The 24880-nt window shown below is 50.7% G+C and overlaps 5 protein-coding genes across 5 annotated transcripts; 2 read left to right on the top strand and 3 right to left on the bottom strand.

Moving 5' to 3' along the window:
* The first annotated feature begins 3721 nt into the window (after positions 1 to 3721).
* On the top strand, positions 3722 to 5267 carry F5B22DRAFT_630511 (uncharacterized protein). Its single transcript, XM_047976550.1, has one exon. The coding sequence runs from the start codon at positions 3900 to 3902 to the stop codon at positions 5106 to 5108; it is 1209 nt and encodes a 402-aa protein (XP_047825015.1). The 5' UTR covers positions 3722 to 3899; the 3' UTR covers positions 5109 to 5267.
* Positions 5268 to 5272: 5 nt separating this feature from the next.
* On the bottom strand, positions 5273 to 7134 carry F5B22DRAFT_564216 (FAD/NAD(P)-binding domain-containing protein). The gene has a single exon (XM_047973078.1). It carries the CDS (start codon positions 6664 to 6666, stop codon positions 5392 to 5394), a length of 1275 nt encoding a protein of 424 aa, XP_047825014.1. The 5' UTR covers positions 6667 to 7134; the 3' UTR covers positions 5273 to 5391.
* Positions 7135 to 11119: 3985 nt separating this feature from the next.
* Positions 11120 to 13435, top strand: F5B22DRAFT_640374 (fungal-specific transcription factor domain-containing protein; the record flags this gene model as incomplete). Its single annotated transcript, XM_047977837.1, has 2 exons — positions 11120 to 11469; positions 11602 to 13435. The coding sequence occupies 2 exons, from the start codon at positions 11120 to 11122 to the stop codon at positions 13433 to 13435; spliced, it is 2184 nt and encodes a 727-aa protein (XP_047825013.1).
* Positions 13436 to 15363: 1928 nt separating this feature from the next.
* On the bottom strand, positions 15364 to 17839 carry F5B22DRAFT_563905 (uncharacterized protein). The gene is made up of 2 exons (XM_047973075.1): positions 16823 to 17839; positions 15364 to 16768 (listed from the first exon to the last, which is right to left on the bottom strand). Exons 1-2 carry the CDS (start codon positions 17352 to 17354, stop codon positions 15540 to 15542), a joined length of 1761 nt encoding a protein of 586 aa, XP_047825012.1. The 5' UTR covers positions 17355 to 17839; the 3' UTR covers positions 15364 to 15539.
* Positions 17840 to 21191: 3352 nt separating this feature from the next.
* F5B22DRAFT_563915 (uncharacterized protein) lies at positions 21192 to 24074 on the bottom strand. Its single transcript, XM_047973076.1, has 3 exons — positions 22468 to 24074; positions 21528 to 22416; positions 21192 to 21464 (listed from the first exon to the last, which is right to left on the bottom strand). Exons 1-3 carry the CDS (start codon positions 23456 to 23458, stop codon positions 21293 to 21295), a joined length of 2052 nt encoding a protein of 683 aa, XP_047825011.1. The 5' UTR covers positions 23459 to 24074; the 3' UTR covers positions 21192 to 21292.
* Positions 24075 to 24880: the final 806 nt, after the last annotated feature.

The raw sequence follows: 24880 nt of genomic DNA, 5'->3' as shown, positions 1-24880 counted from the left end.
TTTTCCTTGCGACTGATTCGGGGTGGCGCCTTCTGGCGCAACTTCCATGATACTAGCAAACACCTGATTCGTGTTCTCATCAAAGCTAGGACGTCGGATACGCGCATTGTGAAGGCGACGATCGACGGCGACGGATATCCTTTGTTTTCGCACAGAGGTAACATAGCCGAGAGCCAGTGCGAAATGACCTGCTTCGTCTGAGACTACGATAGGCTCCCCTACTGTTAGCTGAGAGTCTAGGAAAGAGAAAGCGGAGCTGGCGCCTTCTTTGATGAACGTATAACGATAACGATTGATTTTTGGGCCATCACTGTCCTCAAATGCGGAACCTTCTTCGATCATGACGTTGGCAAAGCAACGCCCAACCTTTTCACGCTCTGTGCTGACCATAGTCCAGAGCTCTCGTCGTAGCTTCTGACCTTCTTTCTCTTCCTTTGTCAATAGACGTTCCCATTTTAGGAAGAATTCCTGGTGCGTTGGAGTCAGATGTTGGACTATTTCTTCGAATTTGCCCTTGACTCCGCTAGTCTCGGCGCTGCCGTCATCAGCGAGCTTGTGGTATATAAAGCAAGATACTTTGGCATAACACTTGCCACAAGTGTTGGCACTTTTCTTCATCGGTGGAAGCTGTACGCTGCGCTCCCTGACATAACATGCTAGCTGATTGCGCTGTAAAATCATATGACGAAGCTCATTACGTATTGTCGGAATCCGATACGTCTGTGACGTCTCCATGTAGTACAAGACTCCATAAGCGATCTCAATATCGTATCGATCTGACAACAAAAGATTGTAGAGTGCCGTCTGAGCCATATGGTTCGGCGTCGCATTTTTACCTGTTTTCACTTCGAAGGGTACAGTGAGAGTTCGTCTCCGAGAACCCTCTTTCATTGTGACTTGAACCGTTGCATCAATATTTCCTTTCAACCCGTACATGGGCGACCACACATGTTCCTCGACGTCAAGTAGCTTGGTAACACTCATATTCGCCTTGTCTCCGCTTCGACCCTGGACGATGGCATCAGGCTATTAGACGGTTAGCGAGGGTGTCTTGAATCCAAAACTCGAGCATTCGCAAGAACCGACCTTGGGAAAAGCAGAGACAAATGATTTAGCCCAAGCTTGCAGCTCTGGCATTTTGGATCGGAGATGATTGCGAGCATCGGCGATTGCAACTTTGATGATATACAGGTCCTCTACATGTTTTTCGGTAATCTTACAGATTACTGTGTCCAAGAATCCAGAATTCCAGTCATTCGCCAACAATGCTTCTTGGAAGATTTCGTGGAGCAGGGTACCATAGACGAGAGGCGGCGTCTTCTCACTAGTTGCCTTTACGCGATCTTGAAGAACGGATCTTCGCATGCAGGTGAAACTGTCGGCAACGACCGTTGCTGATATCAGCTGGTCTGGGTGTAATATTAATATGTTTTGTAAATTGTCTATGACACATCGACCAGAGGGCTCGAAATCGCCAATTATGTGAATATATGATTTCGGGCTCGCTGGTGTTTCTACCCAGTCGCCTCGGAGGTGCACTGTCTTCATTATCTTGGCTCTGTCAAGTTCGACAAACAAAATCTTGAGGATGTTAGCAACAGGCGGACCGGTTATCTTTGGGTACTTACCTTCTCTGGAAGCTCTCTACCCAGGTCGTCTGTATATTGGCTCTGCAAAACCTGAGTGATAAGGTAGCGCTGAATTGTCTTAGGTTTTTGAGATGGCTACTGATCATATTAGCGAGTGTATAGTATATTATTAATGGTATGACTTACGTACAAGCGGTACTGATCCAGTAGGCTTTTTGGCGGATTGTTGTGTAGCAGCTATTTCGGCAGCCTCGAAATCGAAATCTCCAAAGTCGTCCCCGTACATGTCCTCTGCCGAATCATCAAGAGCAGGCTGATGCGAAACCGCGTTCGTAGAAACGGGAGCCTGAGACGCGCCGGTACCTTGATCAAAGTTACAAATCGAATCAACATGCGATAGCAAGTCCCCAGCATCGGCAAATAAATCATCATCAAGATCCGCGAATTCGTCGAACGATGTATCCGCACTTCGAGAGGCATGATTTGGATTCACGGTTTCCTTCAGATCAGGCGTCCGTGGCTGCGTACGAGGTTCTTGCTCCAGTGCAGAACTAATAGTAACATCTAAGTTCATCAGTGTATCATCGTCGAAATCGTCATCGCCGTAATCAGACGAAGCATCTACATTGCTAGGTTCTTTCGACACAACGGCAGCCTCTGAGGTTTGGAGCGGTGGTGATTTCGAAGGAGATAGGCGTCGCTTCGGAGAGCCAGAAAGATGGGTAGCAGGATTGTACCTTCTCTTTTGAGGAGACGGCGATTTTAAAACATTTAACTGTGTTTGGGCAGCTTTCGACCTGTTTAGTTCACCTGTTACACTCTTCAACAAAGCATTGACCATTGATGACTTCGAATTGCTTCTTGGACTCTCTTCAGCGGTAACATCCATCGAGGGGGCAGTCTCGGTACGTTCGACGCGACGGCGCTTCGGCCAATTTGCTCCACAGCTAATTGCTCTCCTCAATCCTCCATCGCTACGGCCTACCTCCACATATTGGGGGGGCTTGGGAGAAGAAGAGACCATAATCTCAGCAAAAGCTGGGTTGGCTGCGCCTAAGGGCGTAGTAGTAGTAGAACCGCTCAAGGAGAACCGATCCCAGAGCTCGATGGCGGGGTCAGCGTGAGGAGACTTGAGAGCTGCCGACAGCTTTCTGACATTAACAGCAGGCGCCACTGTCCTGGGAGCTGTGGCGGGCGAAGAACTACGAGCCCTCTTGGAACCCCGCTTCCGCGGCATTGGCGACATGCCGTACATTGGCTTCTGTTTGGTATCCCACTCGATCCTCTCCTGCGGGCTAGCGTCTTCATCTTCGGGGTTGACATCTGAGTCGCCAATCAGGTCCTGCCAGGCGAGCCGGTTTACGGGAGTGCTCAGATGCTTCATAGGCGCCGAGAGCAAATTAGATGGAAGAGATGCGGCGTCACACTGGGCCGGGCTATCGTTCTCGTCGAGGAATTCTCGTTTAGTGGGCTCATCAGGTTCGGGAGCTTGAGCAGGTGGGCGGAAGTTGAAAGCGTTGAGCTTATGCTTGGTGGCGTCGGCGACGCGTTCGAGAGGCCGAGGACGAGCATCCGAAGTAGTCGAGGACTGGGTTATGGCAGAATGGCTTCTGGATTTGTGCCAACGTTGACGAGTCTGTAGGCATAGTTATATTAGTTAGAGAATGACAGATTCAATTCAATCAAGCTCAACAAAATAATTGTTCTCACTCACCCTAAGGGAGCCATTCTGTTCCGAGAAGGACTTTTGGAGGGGCATGACGGCTTACTACACCCATACGATTCGATGGATCATCCTTCTTTATCTAGAGAGGCGAAGAAGAGATGGCGAGGATGGTTCAATAGATATACATTTACAGGTGTGCATCTAGCGGCAATGGTCGCTGGAGAGGTGAACAACAGTTGTGGAACTGTCGACCAAGCAGAGAAGAGTCGTTGTAAGCCAACCTACGTAGTAGTAAATAGAAAGTTGTTGGTAGCTGTAAAGTGCACACACCTCAGGCTCCATCGCCTTATCTAAAGTGCGGGCTGCCATGACGCGGTGAAGCGCGTCGCGACCGCCACACAATCAAAGTCAATAAAACGCGCCCAGCCACAAGATCCGGGGGGAAGCAGCCACATCTGCCGCTGCCCAGCTACCGGTACTCCACCTTAAGTACCTAAGTACAATCATCACCTTACCTCCGATGACCTCACACGATGGCCCAGGCTTAATGCTGTTGCTCACTCCTTCGTCGTTGTTCTCAAATCACACGCGCCTACGTGCATTGTATTCTTGGGCCTTGGTAATCAGACGCGGACGCTGACAAAATGTCAAACGATAAAGGCTCCAATGTGCCACATTGGGAAGGCAACAATGACGAAACCCCTACTCATCACCCGCCTTGGCCGTTCGTAGACCCTTTTTTACAGGGTCGCTTCGAAAAGAGATTTATAGCAGAAGGAGAGACCTTGAACTTTGACAACCTGCCGAAACTGCAGTTTTGGTCCTCATGGGCCGGCATCGATGATAGGATATCCACTCCCTACATTCTCTCAAGGCTTCAGACTCACGCCATCGCAATTCAGCGTCCTTTGACCGGCATCGAAGCCAACGCCGTCGCGGAACATTCTATACACGGCCTTCGCTACCTCAGTTGGATACAGCCCGTGGCCTCGGCCATCGCTTTAGGCATAAGTGTATCCAAGAGACGCACTTTCTCATTTCCCTTCTATCGGCCCAAGATGCAAAAGTTCGATCCTTATTCCTTCCCCACCAAGAAGTTCCAAATTCTTAAAGGCCAGCACGCTGCTAGAGTATGGCATGTTGTACGCTTCATAGCCTATTATCCTTTTGCTTTCGTCCCATCAATTTTATTTTTCAATTCCATGTGCGAGAACTCTCAGGTAGCACACACGAAAAGAGACCCGCGTCTTCAAAGCATGGTACAAGAGATCCGCCAGAACGCCCCTCGACTGCTCCATATGCGCGCCAGGAACCAACCGATTGACATGCCTGGCGACGCAGGATACACAGGGAACTCCCCGCATCAAGATAATGAGAACACCGGCTACTCTAGTCGACCGACTCCTGAAAGTCTTGGTTCACTCCCCCGGGTTTCTAACTCGGCTCGGAGTCCACCACCTGGACGTGGTGATACTGATGATCTCTTTGACGATGATGATGCTTCGCCGGTAGCACTCTCAGCTAGAAGGCAAGAGACAAGGCAAGGACAAATCAGCTCACCCGGTTCATCTTGGGATCGTATAAGACAACAAGCAAAATCTGGTAGTCCTGATTGGGAAAGGGGTGACTCATCTGGACAAGAACGAGGATGGGGGCGGCTCCGGCAAGACAAATCACAAGACACGCGAGATTCAGATCCCAGGACCGATAGCTACTCTTATTCCCCTGAAGATGAGGAGAGAGAGAAGCGTAATTACGAGAAGGAGCAGGCCCAGAAGGAGTTTGATGCGGTGCTTGAAGCTGAAAGGCGTGGTGAGGGCGATAGCAAAATCAGTCGCGGCTGGCGAAGATGAATGCGACTGTATCAGATAAGGCAAATAATCTGAACACAATCCCATTTAGATTCAGATCGATGTACCATATATAACACGGCATTGTATCATCGGGGATTTGTGAGTTACGTCTCTATCTAGCGCTTCGGACCATTCGAAACAGCTTATATTGGATGGGTATAGTATTTTCTATTAAAACTTTCTACTAGGTGAATTATTATGTGTGATGATCTAGATCTGATGTGTGGAAAAGAAAGGTGAGTTTTAAACAACCTCAGTCAGCGATACCGCTCCGTCTAGCCCATCATGACTCCTTCGTCCACTGCTTCCCACTCCAGAGATTTCCCGTTGTCCATAGCCAGTAATCACGCCCTTTGATTAACCATACAAGAAGACTGGGAAGCCTCATCCCCATCGTGGCACCGACTCCCTTACTCTTCCCAATAGGCACGAGCTGTGTCTCACGAGTATCCTCTTTGAAAACCCTGTCCTCGCCAGCCACTTGGGCCTGTTGAGTACTGGCTACTGCTAGCAAATCGCGGTTGATATTCGCACCGAGCACGGGAACCATGGAAATAATGTTGTGTATCGCGGGGCGCGCGGCCGCAGATGCATCGCCGATAGCATATACTCTCTCTCCAGCCTCGATGACACGCAGTGTCTCGGCGTCGGTGTTGACCCGTCCATCTGGACATCGAAGAGCGGCCGGGACGAAGTCCGTGTTAGGCAGGGCACCCGTCGCGGGAATGTACAGGTCAGCCTGGAGGGTCTCTCCATTGTCTAGAGTCAGTGTCGCATTTGCCGCAACATCTTCCCCACCGGCTCCGGGGGGAGCAACAGTCGCCACTCGCGTGTTATGCACGGTACGCACACCAACCTTTGCCAGGTAAGTTTCAGCCGTTTGTGCAATCGCTGGTCGCAGATACGGTAGGATCCTCGACCCACCACTGAGGAGGGTAATCTGCACCTTGGGGTTTGACAAAGTTGAGCTCAGCCAACCTGCCCGTCCGTTAAGATGTTCACCAAGCTCACCTGCGCATTCGACGCCGGAAGCACCACCGCCCGCAATGACGATGTGCTTAGCCTTAGGCAAAGCCTCGCGGAATGAGCGCCAGCTCGACTTGAGTGCTACCTCGTCATACGTGAATCCAAGAAGCGGCGACGGTGTCGAAGCGCCCGTAGCAATGACCAGCGCATGATATGTGATAGTGAGCTCAGCGCCGCTGTCGCCATCTTTCGTCAAGAGAACCGAGACTGCTCGTTTCTCATAATCAAGGGCTGTCGCCGTCCCTTGCTCGAAGACGAAGCTGCCGGCCGTGTACTGTGAAAAGTTTTTCGGTATGCTCACGAAGAGCTTGTCTTGCGGGAACATAGCATCAGAGATGAGGGCGCGTGGGACAGCTGGCCGGCACATGGTCTGTGAAGTCTTGCTGATAAGGACCACTCGGTACGATTTTGAGTCTGGGAGCTTCGGGACGGCATGTTTAAGGAGATAGTGTGCTGTCGAAATACCGCCGTAGGAGCCGCCCAGAACAACGATGTTCTTCTTATCGTCGGCAGTCAGCGTCTTCAGATCCATCCTAGAGGTAGTAAGTAAATAGAACACAATACCGGTATCACCAGCCACAAGAGAAAATTCGAGACTCCACGACGAAGCTTTCAACTACGATTTAATTGCTAGAAATGCTTGAACGCGGTCATCACGACTTATATAATTTCCTTCATTATCAGCACCCAAGACCTCTTACCCAGCCGTATGGACGGACCAACGCCCAATTTGATGTGTTCAGTTTGTCTGAGCAGGTGAACATCGGCCGAACTGACGGACGAATCTCTTGCCAACCTCATCTCCCCCTTTCCCATACCCCTTTCAGCTTGCCGTTGTTCAAAACTCGCAAAACGCGCTTCGTATCAGGCGTATATGATATTTTGCGTAGCCTGCTAGAAAACGCTCACATAGAATGGACGCCGGTGAGTCATTAGCACTAGGACAAGACCTACATGTATGTATCGGTAGAGTGATCCGTAGAGTGCCAAGGCCAAGAAATATTCATGTAGAGGAGTTGTTTTAGTTTTCTCAACGCGACTCTCAGATCGGACAGCATTTGGAAAATCTCATATTTGCCGTCAACCCGATGAGGGAGTTTTGTTTTCTTTCCTTTCCCCCGACCATGAGTTGTGTCTCTTCAACACTGACCTTCCTTGCTTTACCCAGGACAACAAAGTCTATACAGCCCATTACTCTCTTGGGCCACCTTAGCGATACCGGCGCGTATACATAGCAATCCCTAAATTTTCCGAAATTGCAGCTTTCCTGTTTTTTTTTTATCCTCCCTGGTTCACCGTCCTCGCCCCGTCACCAGTCTTTCGGGTCTTATCTTATCCCTATCGCCGATCCGCCGTTGCTACATTACTTCTACTTAAGCGAGCCATGTAACATGTTCCGCCAACCGTAGGTACCGGTAGGTCAAAGGTCTAGGACAGAAGCGCTATGGCCGTTGCGATACTGGCTACACTAGATTGAATACGGCATAATGATTGATGTATGGTGGACATGGGCTCCCAGCCTTTTGGTTCTGAGACACGACAACTCACGATGCACACAAACAAGAGTCCATCCCATTGCAGTCGCCGACATCCAATGAACGCCGCCAGCGATCCCAATGGTGGGTGAGCAGGACGTCCTGCTATAAATGCTTCCGTCCATCCCGCGCATTCAACACACGGCACATGCTGCCATCTACATCACACCCTGTCGCAGCACTCACGCAGTTAGGACGGCTTTTACTTACATACCGTAGTACACACACCACACCGAATCCTGGACGGAACCCTCGTTGGGCGGGCAGAGGCGGGGAAACGGCTGTCCCGTGGGGGTCTTGATCTGTATGCGGGCTCAGGGGGACTACACCGTATGCGGGCAATGCGGGTTGGCGAGGACACGCGATGCGGGTCGACGGCCTCGAGCTGTCTTTACCTACCTAGATAGTCCGTAGAGAGGTGTCGCATGTCCAATGACGAGGATAACGATGACATAATGGCAGTGCGCCTTTCTCTGCCTGCATCCATGTACGAAGTAAGTCCATGCTCACTACTGCGCGATACTGACACGGGCCCGCCGCAACATGCGTATCTTGCCTTAGTCGGATGTAAGCTAGGTTCCTTACATGGGACCAAGACCCTTGGGCGTGTTCTTCGCTAACGCTACTGCGTAGATAGAACATGGTTTACGTATTGGTAATTGCATACAGCCTGATAGGTGCTGCCGGCAACAGATATCGATTTCGTAAGATTATTCAGGGAATATCTCGATGGTCCCAGTCTGTCCCAGGTAGGCGGACGGGCATGAAAGTGCTGGGTACACGTCCCGGAGCCGACGGCCGAGTCCAATTTATCGGTGAAGCCATGATTATCGTTTTAGGATCTACTCTAAGTATGTAAGGATCTGCTCATCAATCTCTATATTGATTCCACGATTATGTCATGGTAGTCGCCAGTCCATAAGGGGGGGGACGATAGGTAAAAGACGGTAATAATTCCATCCGGTCGGTTCGTGGAGTGATAACCAGAACCCCGCGCAGGCTTCTTCTCTTATTATCATTATCATTATCATTATCATTATCATTATCATTATTATTATTATTATCGTTATTATTATTATTATCTACACATGCTGCGAGTGTTTGTCATGGTGCTACATATCTAGACTGAGTTATATGTAAGTGCAGTACGTGTGAGACGGTAGCATCCGATCATCAAAAGCCGATTAATTCCATGCGCAATCAGGATCAGAGCACCCAGTCCACAGTCGCCGTGATTGGTACACGGTCAGTCTCGAGTCTCTCAAGGCCAGCTCCTCGTATGGTACAACTTACATACAACTTACATACTAGCACTCTGGACTCTGTAGACGAGGGCAGAACAAAGACACTACAAGGGCCCTTGACCCCTGCATGACTCGGCAAGGTTGGGCTCATTACGTTAAATAATCCCCAGCCTAGCCACATTCCGGCGCGACGGCTTTTCTATTTGGTAATGGAAGCACAGAACCCAGCCGTTGTGGCCTGAGAGCTTGCGTCGGATTGGCCCGCAGCCCGGCGTGCACAGTAGTGTACAGTAGTGTAGGCGCGACATGGGCCCCCCTCATCCATTGTCCTCGTCCTCCTCGTCCTCCTTGTCCTCCTTTGTCAAGGCTAGTCCAGTGGCATGGCATGCTGAGTACTCAGATGCTAGATAGTGTCGGTGTTGCTCTGGTACTACCTGGCAGATAGGGAAGCATGCCTCTCGGGTCATATTGCTCCTATCATCTTGCAGTGAATGAGCCGACGAACCTGCCTGTGTACCATTATCGTGCGTTTGCGAGCTCGATCGTGGCATCACACCAGCACCAGCAAACCAGCAAATCAGCGTTGCACTGTTAGCCGACCGCTCTCGGGCAACCTGGCTTCGGGCTCGCAGCCACAATTCGAGCCTGGGTGAGCCTCCCGAGTACATACATGTATGCCACTGCCTCGACCGTCTGTGAAAATGCCGAGATCTGTACTTACACATATATCCTCTACCTACACGGTACCAGAGCCGTCGTCGACGCTAACGACCAAGTAGGCGGTAGTGGTCGCGTTAAAATCAGTCTAACCCGGCATTATCAGACTTCACTAGCAAGTGTCTCTCTCTTTCTCTCTCGTCTAATTATTAATAGTAGGTATTACAATTCGCTTCTTGTCATGTCTTTCCGAGAGATAAGATCGACCGCCTAACAGCGCCCTCGTTATCAATGGCCCTATGGTAATTCGTGCGTTTAGCCATTAGCTTGCTGCAAGAGGCATATCGGCCCTCGACTCTCTGATCTTGTCATCTCCAAGGCACGCCCTCACCTACAGATACATCAGTCATACCCAAGAGCGTCAAGGGCTTTAGTAGTGTAGCGGGTAACGGGAAACATAGACGGCGTCCCGAGCCCCTCTCTGGTTGTCGTCCGTGTGTTCATTACGTGTGAATTAGTCTCTTTGAAACGGCTTGCCAACCAAGTTCTCCCTCGTTGTCTATCTATATGTACCGTCATCATTGGTCTTGACCATTTCTCAGCTAGCATACCTTGAATACCGAGACAGAACTCTTAATAGGTAGTCAGCCTGTCTACCTATTGCGCGTGCTTGGTGGCTGCTCTCCCGATCCTCATCCCCGCCCTTTTCTTGGCTCTATAGATCCTATATTCTTCTCGATACCTTGACTGGTTTTTTTGATCATTTCTTTTTCCTGCTGACCTACCGAACTGCTCCTTTTCATCACGGCTGTTGGAGTTGCAACCTCAATGACGAAGACAAGCCTAGCTTATCTGGTCCTAGCCTCCGTTATCACCTAGAACACTCGGTCAGCCCTACGACGTTCATCGCGAGACTGACACTGGTACAAGTGTCCAGACTACTGAGTATCTATACTGGGGTCTACATTCGGTTCATTCCACCTGCAGCTGTGACTGTGGACGTATTGTACCAAATCCATCCAGGGTGCCTGCAGAGAACCGCAATCAGCTGTGTGTGCCGTATCCCAACCAGACTTTCAAGGGACCCCCAACAATACATCGTCATAACTCCCGCGCCTTTCTGCTCGGATCTAGACAAGCCAAATCCGCCACTTGATTGTCAGAGCCAAGTCTGACGAGGGTTAGAAGCTCAAATATCTCATCCCCGCTAGCCATTATCTCGTAGATAGATATCTTATCATCCGTCCACCCATTGAGCTTCCAGAATTGACTAGGCCACCATTCTCTCCTACGGCCTACAGTATAGCCTCGAATAGAGGCGGTGGACTGACTATCTCCAATCCATCGTGGCTACTATTCCACTGGGGTTGGCCGGTAGCTGCGCCGTAAGCAAAGTTGACCTTATACCTCGTCTATCATAGCATCCCTATTGGGCTTCAGCAAGCAACCCAAGTGCCAATTGGGACGGATCTACCCACCCACAGCCCTGTGTTATCGACGATTGGAATACACGGTCTAGCTCATGATTATTGAGCTTTCGCCCTCGGCCATGTCCAACCCTGGCCTCGTCCCGAGGACGGCTCCCATTGCAATTGCCCCCAAAACTTCACATCGGAACCCCAGCCTGCCGTTTCGGCATAGTCATGCAAATAAAGAAGACGCGTACATGAGTAGTATGGCCGGCAACGACTCGGCTGATTCCGACTCGGCCCTAAGCGGGACCGTAACCCCGTGTGAGTCGTGCGCCCTCCGCGGATCCAAGTGTGTCGTAGGTGAGGACGAGGAGAGGTGTGTGTCGTGCCAGACCCGGGGTGTCGAGTGTTCTTTATGCCAAAGCCCGCCGCCTCGGAAAAGAAAGTTGGCGCGTGACCTGGCCGATGAGAGCAATGGCCATAGAGGGTAAGGATTCACCGAGTTTTCCCTATTTGACCCCCATGCCTGCAGTGCGTTGTTATCATGCTGCTGGGCGCTCGTCTATACCGCACCAACCCGGGGAAACATGGTTTACTAATACGCCATTGGCTGGGGCAGCTCACCTGGTCGGTCAGATAACAGACGGCTGCGGCAACACGCGCCCAGTCTATCCAGCACGGCCGCCAGCAATTCCTTGATTGAAGAAATGGCCAACTTCGGAGGACCGACTTTCCTCAAGCGCACCCTCGGCCTTCAAGAAGACCGGTATTGCCAGTATATCGGCCCGACGACGGATTTCGAGCCTTCATTGATTAACCTCTCACCTTTCGACCCGCAGGACGAGAGCCTCCTCGCTCGAGGGACTCTCCGGAAAGTCAGTGATCATGACACCTTCTTGATGCTGCCGGACGCCGCAACGCCTGGGTATGACCACCAGTTCGATGACGTAGACGAGATTGAGCGTCTCGTCGCCCCCCATGGCCGGAAGTTGCTTCAGCTCTACTTCGAAGTTGTTCACCCGGGCTTCCCTATTCTTCAAAAGAATGTCTTCATGGAGAAGTACGACAGAAACTGCCACGAGTTCTCACCGGCCGTTCTGGCTGCCGTGTACATCATTGCCGTCAACTGGTGGGACCACTCAGAGGAGCTCTCGAAGTATCAACGTCCAAACATCCGCGAGCTAGAGAGACTAATAAGGTCATGTCTCGCTGATGCTATGTTCCGGCCCAAACTCTCGACGGTACAAGCTGGCCTGCTTCTTTCGCAGCGGCCCGAAGGCGATCAATGGGCACCAACCGCTCAGCTCGTGGCCATCGCCCAGGAACTCGGTCTTCACCTCGATTGCACGCATTGGAAGATCCCACCTTGGGAAAAAGGCCTTCGGAAGCGGCTGGCTTGGGGCCTCTATATGCAAGATAAGTGGGGAGCGCTCGTCCATGGACGACCATCCCATATCTTCAGCTCGAACTGGACTGTACAACCTCTCGCTCCGAATGACTTCTCTGAGGCCGATTGCGACGAGAATGACATAGAGGGGAGACAGGAAATCGAGCGTGGCCGGACGCTTTTCGTGCAAATGGTATACCTGTCTCAAGTCCTAGCTGAGATCCTCGAGACCTTTTATACCCTCCAGGCTATGCAAAATGTGACGGCTGCCGGCCCGCAAGGTACTCACCTCGTCCTATCCCTGGCCAAACCAATCCAGCTCAAGCTGAAGGAATGGTACGCGGCCTTGCCGGCGGCCATCCGTATGGACTCCACATTTCTTAGTAGTACCATCTCTTCCAACCGGCTGTCCAGTATCGGATATCTTCATCTGGCATATTTTGCCACCGAAATCACGCTCCATCGCCGTATCATCCGGGCGCTGGCGTCCGACTCGCAGGCCATCGATCCATATCTTGAGCACATATGCCGGAGTGCTGCCAAGGCCCGTCTCATCTCGGCCATGGATTTTGTCAACCGTCTCACCCCTCAGCATCTGCGCGCTTTCTGGTATTTCGCCTCCAAGACCAACTTCGCTCTCATCGGGACTTTTGGTTCGCTTCTCTGGGCCACATCCCCCGGTCGGGAGGAGGCCGATTGGTATCGACGGCGGCTTGGCGAATATCGATGGACCCTTAGCGTGAGCAGTAAACCCGGCGAGAGCCATCAGCTCACAGAGTTTGCCATGGGGATGCTCGACATCTCAACCGGGCTGCTCAAGAAGCTCCCAGAGAAGCCCGAGCTCAGCCGCAACGGCAGCGCAGTCGATTTCAGCAACGCCGGTAGACGGCACAGTCTTCTCTCGATGGGTATGAGCAGTTTCGTGGGCGACACGTTCAGCGGGATCAACAGCGCCGATATCAGCGCGGCACAGAGCCCTGGGAGCCCCATCGACAGCAGCGATGACGAGGACTATGACTACGAGACCTTCTCTCCCACTGGGGGAATGGCGTCGATGCACAGCTGAAAAAGCCAGTATTATAAGTATGCAGGCAGGCCATCGCGCAAGCAAGCCTGCAAGCAAGCAATCTCTTTTTATCTTTTATTTTATCGTTGCGGTGAGGTATATATAAATGCGTATTGGCCGAGGTAAATTGACGAAGTTTGGATGAATTGGATGAGCATGCGACACGATCACGCCATTACCCACGACATTGTGCAACGGAATTGCACAATCGCACCGGTGACGGGCAAGGTATGAAGACGACGGTATTCCATTTGCTCCTCAAAATTATTTCTTTGTCAATGTAGTCCTGGGAATGAACCCCACCAGTCTCTTCCCGACCTGTCTTATTTTCTTCTCTCGGATTACGGATACCCCTATCTTAGAGTGTGTCTGGCGTCAATGCCGGGGGCATGTTTGGCTTTTCGGCTGCCCTTTATCGAGGATGGCCAGACCAATCGGGGTTGGCTCATCAAGTATTTATCATGAATAGACTAATGGCAAGCTTCTCTGAGCAATGCTTATCTTCATACTATCATTCTCTCTCCCGACTTGTTGAATCTCTATATCACATGCATGTGCTTCATCAAACCCGGCTTCGGCTTCGCATTCTTCCCGTGACGATACGATGCCTATAACAAGACATACATAGCATGGCCTATTCTTCCTTTGCCCACCACCGATAATGAGCGCATCACCATGCCGAAGTCTGACGGAAGTGAAGAGCTCGCTCTCCTAAGCGACGGATAGGTACTGAGCTTTCGAATATGTGGATAGAGGATAAAGCCGCGGTGCCTGAGTTGACCCAAAAAAGAAAAATGGCATGGTCAGCCTTGATCTAGCCTCCTTACTCCACCATCATCAATATCTTCACTACACACCTTGGTTCTCTTTACCAAGGAAGAGAAGGAGAAAAAAATATAAGCCAGGCAAAACGTACAACACCGAGGATTCGCTGGTCGTCACCGACCCAACTACTAATTCGGCGCTCACCGGCTTATCTAAGGGGGAGCAGACGGGACCCCGAGTTCTCCAGTGGCTATGGTCGTACGTGATATATCAAAGAATTCTTGGTAACTATATAGGAACGTCCAAAACCGAGCCCTGAATGTGAGCATATCTTTATCACTCCACTGTACATGCTTACTTTTAAGTATACATGCACATACATGTATGTATATAAATATATAACTATATAGATAAGTGTTAATGGGCGATTAGTTATGTATATATAATACGATCCTTTCTCGCTGTGATGAACTATCTACAACTATGTAACCAAAGTCAATCTAAACTCCTTCATAGCCTACACTATTATAAGTCCTATACACTACAACTACAGCCCGTCCATCTCACTAGATACATCCATGACTACAGCTACCATTACTATTATTACATATAAGTAAGTTGAATGAAGAGACAGCAAGAGCAGAAAAGAGCAGGACCAGGGTACAGACGCCATATACAATACTACTAGGAATGATATGGATTATACTTAATACACTTAATATAACACAAAGCAAGCCAAGACGGGACAGGACAAATATACCGCCCTCGTTATGTGAAACTCCCCTTCCTATAGTAACCTAAGCGAATATTAGTCAGATATCTCCCACAATTTTATCATTCTGACGAACAAGAAGAAGGCGAACAGGAAGAAAAGGGAGTCATCAGAAAAGGTGCAACAAGAAAGGGACAGGATAAATAAATAAAAAAACGCCTTACCTAATCCGTATTCTACCAACCCAAGCCAATCTAATCTAGCCCAAAACGCCATGAATCAATCATTCCCCTCTTCCCTTTATCATTCGTGATGCAAAGGGGCACGTGCTTGCTAGACGTAAACTTCATCCATGCCACACGGTTAGTTAGCTCACTTCCTCTCTCCCTCCCTTCGAAGCGAACACGCTTTCTTCGCGGATATATAGATAGCACCATGTTTCGATGCCGTCTGGCGAGCTAGCTAGCCGGCTGTCTCGTCATAGCACACAGCCCGCAATTCAAGTTCACGTCGACTGGATGGATGGATCTTGCGTGTATCATGACACGGCTATCCCATCGCAAGACGTATATACGAGTGCGCCAAAAAAAAAAAACAATGAAGACGATATTTCCACAACGCTCACCACTAATAAGTTCGATGTGAGTTCTCGTCTACGAGTCTCGCGCTCGCCGTAACAATAGGCCGTCTATTCCCGATGTCACCATACAGCATCTCCATGAGCTTGCCCTTCTGGCGTGCGCGGACGCCCTCGAGGTATATGCCCACGTCCTCAAGCCCTTTGATCTGATCATCGAGCGTGAGGGTGCTACTATTCACACTTCTCACGAGCGGTGAGACGAGCTTGCGCCGTAGGTTCTCGAGGTTCGCTTTAAGGCTGAGCAGTTTGCCGTTGTGCTCTACTAGTATCCCTTTGTTGCGCACCGTCTTCTGGCGCACGTTGACTAGTAGCTCGCGGTTGCGCTCGTACTTCTTCACTTCGCTGGCCTTGGGCCCGAGAATGCGTGTCCACAGCGATGAGAGCAGGTCCGCGTGCTGCTCGTCTTGAACGCTGGACTCGCGGACGACGAGGCGGCCTAGGTTGAGGAATTGCCTGTCAATGGCTTCGAAGAGGCCAAAGAGCGCGAGTGAGTGCTGGAGTTCGCTCTCAATTGCTTCCTCCAAGACGGACAAGAACTCGGTGAAGGTGCGCTGTAAAGTTTGCTGTGTGTGCTGGGATTGCGACATCCCGAATACGGTAGTTGCTACGCTTCCCAGCCTCGTCGGCGCACCCGTCACTGGGTTCTCGAGAAGGCCAGCCGCGCATAGTAAGTTGTGTATGTTGGAAAACGCCGTAGCCAGGGGCGGGTTGGGCAGTGAATGGAGCTGCGAGAGCTCGCGCCGTGCCCAATCCATAACGATCAAGATGCTATCGATGTCGCCGTCGACATTAGCGAAAAACTTTGTGAGCTCGACAGCGAGCGTCTTGAGACTCTCGGATAAGTCATCGAGCGATTTGACGATGAGCGGGGCTGAAGTCATGTTGCTCGAGCGCACGCTTTCGCCAAGGTCCCACACTGCAACGCCAGTCGCTTGCAAATCGCCCACCTGGGAAACACCATTTTCTGAGTAGTAGATAAGGGGCTCAAATGAGCGTGCTAGCCCCGCGACTTTGACAAGATCTGGAACAGGCCGCATCGGAGCGGGTTCAAAGAGCAAGCGGCTTGCCGACATGGACAGCATCACAACTAATATGGCGAGAACGACGCTTGCCCATGATTTGGTGATGGTTCGATAGCTCTTCTGAAAGAAATTGACAGCCGCATCAATGGGTTCTGTGCGTTGTTGTATATCGGCGCGGACGGCAAACCGTATATCTGAAAGGTATATTTAGCTTGCAAGACTGATAAGTTTCAGCGACCGGCACCTACAATTGTCATGAGTAGCACTCGGAGGCATGGATGCCATCATGCTTTGTCTTGGGTCTTCTGTGGGATGTCTATCTACTTCCTCCTTTATCGGAGGCATGCTTTCGCTTTTCATTTTAACCAAGGTATCATCGTCGCCTATATCAGGCTCAGGCGAACGTCCTTTTTCGGGACTGATGCTACCGGTGGGCAGTCGAGTCCTGCGCGCGGCTTCAAAAATGTCGGAATCGTGGTTGGGGTCGAGTAGTCTTGATGACCTGTCGAAGGCATGGCGGGCCATCGCATCGTTTCCGCCTCGCCAATTGCCGTAAAACCGATCGCCATTTTCAAGGCGCCGCCAGGCCGGCGGGCTATAGTTACCGTTGGACAGTGAGACATCATCCAAGTTGTCGTCGCTCTCGTCGTCGTGAGTCTCGGCCGAGAAGCCACGATCTGAACGCGCCAGAGGGTAGGCGAGTTGCCTCGGCGGTGGCGACTTCAGGGTCGCGTAGTCGCCGTCGTCCAGACTGGCTTCGGAGAAGTGCATGGTCGTCATTATGTTGCGCGACACGTACAAGCTGTTTATCAGCGTTGCTCTGAACTCTAGAAGTCCTTGTACTTAAGCTTTGACTTGAGCTTCGGCCTGGGCTGCGACTAGGGCTTGAAATGGGCGAGGAGCTGGGTAGTGCTTTGTTACGAGAGGAAAATAGCGACCGTAAGCTGCGACTCGAAGAAGAGCGACTCGAGTGCGATGTGCGAATTAGCTGAAGCGGCGGTCGTTTGATCTCAGGCGCAGGTAATGCTGGTAATTCCTTGTGTAGTCGTAGCTCTTCAACCTCGTCAACCTCTTCAACAACGAATGAAGGTTCTTCAGGAGTAAAAGCGGGTGGCGCTCTCTTGCTAAAGCTGGGAATGCGAAAAAGAGACAGGGCTCGAAGGGGTATACAGCCGACTGAAGCGACGTATGTGAAGAAGAAAACGAAGAACAAAACAGCCGCAGCCAAGAAGGTACCTGGTGTGACGTGAATGCTCAAGAGTGAAATATGAGTGTGCGTATTCACTGATACCAATGGCTGCATTGATATCAAAGACGAGCAAGCTCGAGGGTCGACTCGTCGTCTTCGGTAGCGTCGAAGGCGTTCTGCTCTGGTCTGTCTCTCTAATACCTATTTCGAGCGACTGTTCTAGGGATTCCTTGTCGAGTCTGGTGAAATGTCACATATGCGAACAGGTAGGGATGAGTGTGTGTTCTTTTATAAATATTTGCTCGTTTGAGTTTCTAGCGCATGTAAGTTTTAAAAGTAAGATAACACAACCTCCCAACGGCGCATGCGAACCTGTTGAACCTTGTATCCGGGTAGGGCAACGATAGCTTGAACTCTGTATATATCTATGAAAGTTTGAAAAGGACCAGATGCCGCAGGGGTGTTGTATAAGGTGTTGCACAGCAAGCAAGGCGGGAAGCGGAGTGAGGGAGAAGGTAAGTAAGGTGACGTCTGGTTTCAAGTCAAGACGAGGTGAAGTCGAAGATTGGGCGTCGATATAGAGTGTGTAAGTGGTGGCATGTAAGTAAGATGGGATGGGATGGGATGGATGAATGGAGAATGCGTAGTGGTAGCTGTGCTGTCTGTTTGGTCGATGCGCTGTCGAAGGTCGAATGGCAGGTACCCTCGGACTAGCTCTGGCCAGGTACAACGAGGTATAGGGGCAGCGGTGCCTGTAAGGGGAGATACCAGAGGATACAAGAGGTCACAAGGAGAGGAGGATACTACTTCGTACATGTATTCCTCTTCTATCTCAGCAAAGCGGCGAGAGGCAAACGATCTGGAGTGAACCAGTCAGCGCGGGGTGAGCGGGTGGGTGAGTGAAATGGAGAGGTTGGGGAGGGAGATCCCCGCCCGGGACTGCTGCCACTACCTACCTATAGTACACTACAGTACATGTACCTACCCTTCCTACCTACCCACTCGTATGTACGTACCACGATGTAGGTAGAAAGAGAGCACAGCAGCGGCAGATAGGGATGCCACAGTCTCGGCTGCTCCAATCAAGCGGCGTCGTCGGCCTCGATCTGGGTCGTTGTCTGGGTCTCTCTGTGGCTCTATCGGTGGTGAGACAGATGGACTGCAAGGGCGACAACCGGGGTGAGGGGCGTGGTCTGCGTGGCCAAGACAGCTCTCGCGGACTTGCTTCTACCTCATTGGCTACTGGCCAAACTGGCAACGCCGACTGACTTACTGTAGGGACTGTAGGGACTGTAGGGACTGCTGGGGGTGTACCGTATTATGTGTGTAGGTACTTATGATGTACCTGGAATAACTAGATAGGTAGATATTTAGAAGTCAGCGAGTGTATAAGAGGTTGTCGACATTGCCTTAGTACCTGGTATTCTGCTTGAAAATGATCACTGTATCCGGATAGGTAAGTTAGGTAGATCCATGTAGTACACCTAGGAGGCAAGCAGGCACGTTATGCACATGGTAGGCAAATAACTACTCTAAGTAAGTAAGTTGGGGATTCCTTACCAACTCCAAGTTTGTAGCTATGCACCCGACAGGTAAGGCAACAAATAAGTACAGTGTGTGTGCATATATAGTCCTGTATGTATGTAGGGATTCTACAGTAGGGCCGGGATTCCAAACGGTAGTAGGGATTGGGCATGTAAGTAGTGTATGTGGGATGTATAGAAATACGTAACCAGACACACACACACACATACAATAGGTAGGTAAGGAGGTTGCGCCAGCCAGGTACGGGAATTTGCGTGATCCAAAAAAAGGAAGAAGAAGAACAACAACAAGCAAAGACAAGACAAGACAAGACAAGACAAGACAAGACAAGACAAGACAAGACAAGACAAGACAAGACAAGACAAGACAAGATCAACTCAAAGCTGATGAAATAATTCCAAGACTGGTATTGGTATGGTATGACTTTGACAACGACGCAGCATTCGAGAGTCCCGGATTGGAAGGGAAGGGAGGGGAGGGGTGGCGGGGGAGGAGGCGATTGGAATTATTATATTCTCACTCCCTCCTCCTCCTCCTCCTCAAGGTTTATACTATTAACTGTACACCGTTCCTTTGACTACATAGGTAGATATCTATCCAGGGCTATTTAATTGTAAACGTGGTGAATGTGGTTCATTTCATATCATGCCATGGGACACGATGACACACTGCCCAATGACGGCGAACCAAAGTTCGTCACATCGTCTAACCCACCACACTCTTTGCCAACCATCTCTGATTGGAGCGCACAGTTGGATATAGCTGGATAGTAAGTAGAACATGTGTTTTCAAGTACCTACCTACCTACACATGTACATATGCACTACATACACCCCTCCTACCCTACCTGGCTTGGGATGTGACCGTTGCCATTATCGAAATGTTATGCTGGATGTGGGTAAGTATGTATTACCTGCGCCGCCACTCTCTTCTCTTCTGTTCGTGACCCTGACCTTGACATATACATAAGCGCGTGTATAGTAGTATAGTTAGTTAGTTGGTTAGTTAGGTATGTACATAGTACTGCAGGTAGTATTCAATGATCCCACGTTCCGTCCCGTCCCGTCCCAGTTCTTGTATCTGTGCCGCGCATTACCGTCCCCTCCTTTACTCTCCCTCATCGCTCATCGTCCTCCTGCACGCACTTAACGCGTCTCTTCCGACATATGCAATCAATCAAACGCGCAGATCTGCACGACCCCGCCAATCCCGCCAATCCCGCTGAATTCATCGCGCCTTGGCAAACATGGTGGCCCCTCGCCATTGGTCGCTTGCTTCACTGCTTCCTCACATGACACCAACTGCAAGTCCAAGCCTCGCTCGTCGAGATAATGAATGTAAACAAACAAGGCCCGCCGCCAATCAAGACCCAAGTAAACCCTTCCCCCGATTTCCAACTCCCTCCCACCTTACTCTGTCTTGTTAGAAAAAGAAAGGTAGTTCCTTGAGGTCATGATTGCTACGTAGACCACAGCCGCCCACTAGAAAAGGAAAATGGGCGGGAAATGCCTAGTACGAAAGTCACCTTGTTTCAAGGGATCAAAAAAGCACAAATCGCTACATCGGGCAATTGGCAAGCTTGGAAAGTTCTTCATTTAGTCATTACATGATCATATCGGGCCGTCGTGGTAGAGAGTGTGTTCTCGCCGTAACGAGAGTGCCACCACATCAGATGTTGCCCCGTGGCAAATAAAGGCGGGAAGGGGGGAGGCAGCGAGTCTGATCTGGCCCCGCAAACCACGGGTGATAATGTAAACAATAGATCACCCAGCCCCCTCGTCATTCGATCTGGTCATCGACAGACAACCGTGATTCTCCGACATCCCCTGCTTGCTGCGCTTCGGTGGCTCATCTTACTGCACTGTCTATTCGTCCTAATATCAAAAGGACCGTGACAAAAAGAGAAAGAAAAGAGAGGAAAGTAAATGAGAGAGGCTCATGGAGAACTAGTGTATCGACCTCAACTAAATAAGTAGTGGTTCAACTAGTCAATTCTCGCTGTTTCCAGGCTTCGCGCTGATGGGTTGGCTAGGTTATTGACCTGCTTCATCGGCGGCGGCTGATACTTGCTCTTCTTACGCAGCCGCTTGCGTGCTACCATGACCGGAACGGAGCTCTTGGTCACTAGATAGTTAGAGAACGATCCCAGGAGGGTGCTGTACGCTGTGTTAGCTTGCTTATCTGTCCTTCGCCGCTAGCATTGTCTCGGTATGCCTTACCCTTTCAAAGCACTCCTTCCCCGGCTCCCCAGAATCACAAGTGTAGGGTTGATTAAGTCAATCACTTCTGTGATAAGGTGCTTCGGGTTTTTACAGTGGATCACCTCCACAATTACTCGCACTTGAAGTTGCGTCTTGCGTAGTAGCTTTGACACCCTTTCTGTGATGTCCATAGTGGCTCGTTCTCTCTCCTCTTCGGTTCTGCCTTTGTTCCTTGATCCGGGGGCCGGTGACGATGTGGTACTACCACCGTCAGTCGCCCGCAGGCGCGGTGAATTAGTTGCTCGGCTGAAGGCGAAAGAACTTGGGCTGCTGCTACCCTGACTGGCCCGCGCATTACTCGCCTTAGCCATGGCACTGACTGCCGCCGCTTGTTCTTTCATGGCTTTCGGATCATCCAGCACCGGGCCGCCCGCATCTCCGGAGCCACTAGCTTCGTCATCTATGCAATACATGGCAATGAGAGTATCTCCATCGCGGAGCACGGTTCCAATGGCCCACTCTAGAGCATGCGTGGATTCGTCGCTCAAATCTGTCGCCACCAAGTATTTCCTTAGCCGCCTGTGCTCTTCTTCGGCCTCCTTCTGGATTTTCGGAAACTCTCCTCGGTAGATGATCCGGATAGTACGGTTCACTTCTGGTGTCGAGATAATGGGAGTTAAAGAAAGCTGGAGATTCTGCGCTGCCTTGATAGCATTCACATCGGCGTCCAGGTCAGGGTCAAGCGGTGTCTGTGTCCCTGAGATGGGGTCCTGGTCAAAGCTAGTCGCCGGCTGAACTACTTGTTTCGTCGATTTAGCCTTCGTTTTCTCACCATTTGGACTCGTGACTGTGATCGGGGTATCATCAAACAACGACCTATATTGAGGCTGCACGGCCACTTGTTTACCTGCTTCATACTTAGTGACTGCATCTCGACATTATTTCTGGAATCACCTACGCTCATCCTCGACAGCCGCCAGCAAGCTCTTAGCGGCCTTATTCTGGCTGGAATGGCCGTCTTCTTCAGACTCGGCTCGTGTTGTTAGTTTTCTACCTCTCTGGTCCTCCTCGTCCGAGGAATTCGCTGCATCGTCATCGCTCTCATCCGGTAATAATTCTCCATAAGGGCTGAGGTTGTCTTTTGCGATTCGTCCATAGCCGTCCGAGTCATCCGGTTTCTTGCGAGCCAGTGAAGCCAGGCTTGACCCTCCGTATATCAAATTCGCATCTGAAAGGCGCCGATAGGCATTGTTCATATCAAGCATTTCGCCATTATCTAACATTAATGTATTGGCTAACTGGGGTGGCGAACGTTTGGAGGCACTCCCAAAAGGCGAGCTTGACCGCATAGAAAACCTATTGTTTGGAGATTTGGATTTATTCTTACGAAATGCAAAGGGGCGCCCAGACTCGCCGGGTAGTACTAGGCTGGACAGGTCAGATCCGCGGAGGGCCTCGCCTAGCGAGCCTGCGCGAGGTGCAGCACCCGAACCTCGCTTATGCGGCAAAGCTTGTCCCACATTCGTTGGTAAAATATCATGAAACTTGTATGCAGACGTCAAATCAGTGTTTCTCGAGCTGACGAGGGGTGGAGAGCGGGGAGCCAGGTCATGGACAGGATTCGAAGCTGCATCTGACATGCTTCGGTTGCGTGTAGTATTGTCCGCTACGGGCGTTTTAAAAGTAAGTGTAGGAGATGTGTGGGTGCTTGATGGCGTAGGCAGAGGACTGTCAATGTCGAGCATACTTCGAGTGACCTGTCGTGTAGGTGGTGGGCTATCTATATCTAGCATGCTGCGGACGGGTGACCTCATGTATGGTGAAGGAGATCGTGGTCCAACTGAAGGTGCTCGCCTCGAGACCTTTGGCATGGACATCAGGCTCTCGATTTCTTTCCGCTCTTCCTCAAGGGCTGCCTCGAGTGAGATTGGTGGTGGTCTTCCAGCCATCGTGTCGTGCTTTTTCTCTTTTCCCGCCGTAAGGGTCGTCTAAGGTCTCAATGTGAACGCGGATGTCACACAGAGTCACCTGGGTCTTTAGAAGAGCTATCTCCGTTAAAGTGAAGAGAGATGACACGGATCAACTCAGGCCAATCTTGTAGACCTCCTCTTAACCAACACTTCTCGAATGTCCCCGTGGCCAGTCCCGTTGGTTAGTAGTCAAATTAACAGTGCCAATAATGTATTTCTTGTTGTTACTGAATGTTCCACAAGCTAATGTTATCGTGGAATAATGGTAGGTCGTCTGCAATAGGAATTGAACAGGCAGGGCATTGTTTGCGGTTGGAAAGACAGGCGGCTCAGGCCACGCCGGGGTCGAGAAGCGTATCGTCGTTGAGGTTGTCTCTCGACAAGGTACACCTTAAGGCAGGTCAAGGGATTGCGCGTCTCTCATAGCTCACCCCCAGGAAACACTAGCTCGACGGTGCCACCAGGTCAGGAAAAGCAGTGGTTCTTCTGGTCGAATCGAAGGTAATCAGTATATAATCTGGAGTTGGAGTCATGGAGGAAAACAAGTGTTGCTAGCAAGCATCGGAGAGAAATGGGTTGGTTTTAGGTAGGAAGGGGCGGGGTGTGGAGGTACTTGTCTACCTACCTCTTGGCCTATGAGGCTACCTATCCCTGTCCGAGGCAGAAGACCCTGTAACTAGAGTCTAGAGGTGTCGAGGAACGTCCCGTCGTGCTTCGTTGTCTGACGGCGCTAGGTATTTATTAGTGGCATGTCTTTACCTGGGTAAGGTGTAATAAAATACCACGGTATCAGGAGTTGCTGGTACTACCTATATCAATAGGCTTGTAGGAATGTGGTGGGTGAAACACCTACCGTGACTGGCTGGGGTAGAAATGGAGAGGCGCAGAGCACTTCCACGTCGAGGGACGGATGATGGAGCGCTTGCGGATAGCGGATAGCGGATAGGTACCTATCTCTTAAGAGAATAGAAAAAATGATGAATGATGGCGTCCAGAGGAGGGGAGATTCGCAGCCACGCACGCACACTGTGCCAGAAGGACGGGACAGCTCGGGCGGCGGACTAGCTAGGTCCTCGGGTGGGAGGTAGGCAAGGAGACAAATCCAAGTAATTATCACGCTACACTGCGCTCGTTCATTGCCTTCGGGGTTGGGGTCTTGACTTGGGACAGATGAGGGGAAAGGAGGCAGCCAAGTGGGTTGTACGAGTTGCCAGCATGCGATGTGTAATAAAATGAACAGGGCTGAAGTTGAGCGTGGTGAACAAAGTGGAACTGTTCTCTGCTCGGTTTTCTTGGAGTTTTCTTGGAGTTTTCTTGGTATTATCATCGTCGAGTCTCTCTCCCTTGTGATCGCCATGCAAGGTACCTACGAGTACTTCCCCACAAATTGGTAGGTGCTTC

This window comes from Xylaria bambusicola (assembly GCF_022495145.1).
Source record: "Xylaria bambusicola strain CBS 139988 unplaced genomic scaffold F5B22scaffold_89, whole genome shotgun sequence".
NCBI classification, from domain to species: Eukaryota; Fungi; Ascomycota; class Sordariomycetes; order Xylariales; family Xylariaceae; genus Xylaria; species Xylaria bambusicola.
Note: the sequence above shows the minus strand (reverse complement) of the source record. Positions and strands in the feature narration are given on the sequence as shown.

What these genes read in the sequence shown, in the direction of transcription:
- F5B22DRAFT_630511 (XM_047976550.1), top strand. Translation starts at nt 3,900, where the DNA reads ATGTCAAACGATAAAGGCTCCAATGTGCCACATTGGGAAGGCAACAAT.
- F5B22DRAFT_563915 (XM_047973076.1), bottom strand. Translation starts at nt 23,458, where the DNA reads ATGGCTGGAAGACCACCACCAATCTCACTCGAGGCAGCCCTTGAGGAA. An exon ending in GGCGGCTGTCGAGGATGAGC is followed by an intron (nt 22,417 to 22,467) that starts GTAGGTGATTCC and finishes AGTATGAAGCAG; the next exon opens with GTAAACAAGTGGCCGTGCAG. An exon ending in GGAAGGAGTGCTTTGAAAGG is followed by an intron (nt 21,465 to 21,527) that starts GTAAGGCATACC and finishes CACAGCGTACAG; the next exon opens with CACCCTCCTGGGATCGTTCT.
- F5B22DRAFT_563905 (XM_047973075.1), bottom strand. Translation starts at nt 17,354, where the DNA reads ATGACGACCATGCACTTCTCCGAAGCCAGTCTGGACGACGGCGACTAC. An exon ending in GAGTGCTACTCATGACAATT is followed by an intron (nt 16,769 to 16,822) that starts GTAGGTGCCGGT and finishes TATACCTTTCAG; the next exon opens with ATATACGGTTTGCCGTCCGC.
- F5B22DRAFT_564216 (XM_047973078.1), bottom strand. Translation starts at nt 6,666, where the DNA reads ATGGATCTGAAGACGCTGACTGCCGACGATAAGAAGAACATCGTTGTT.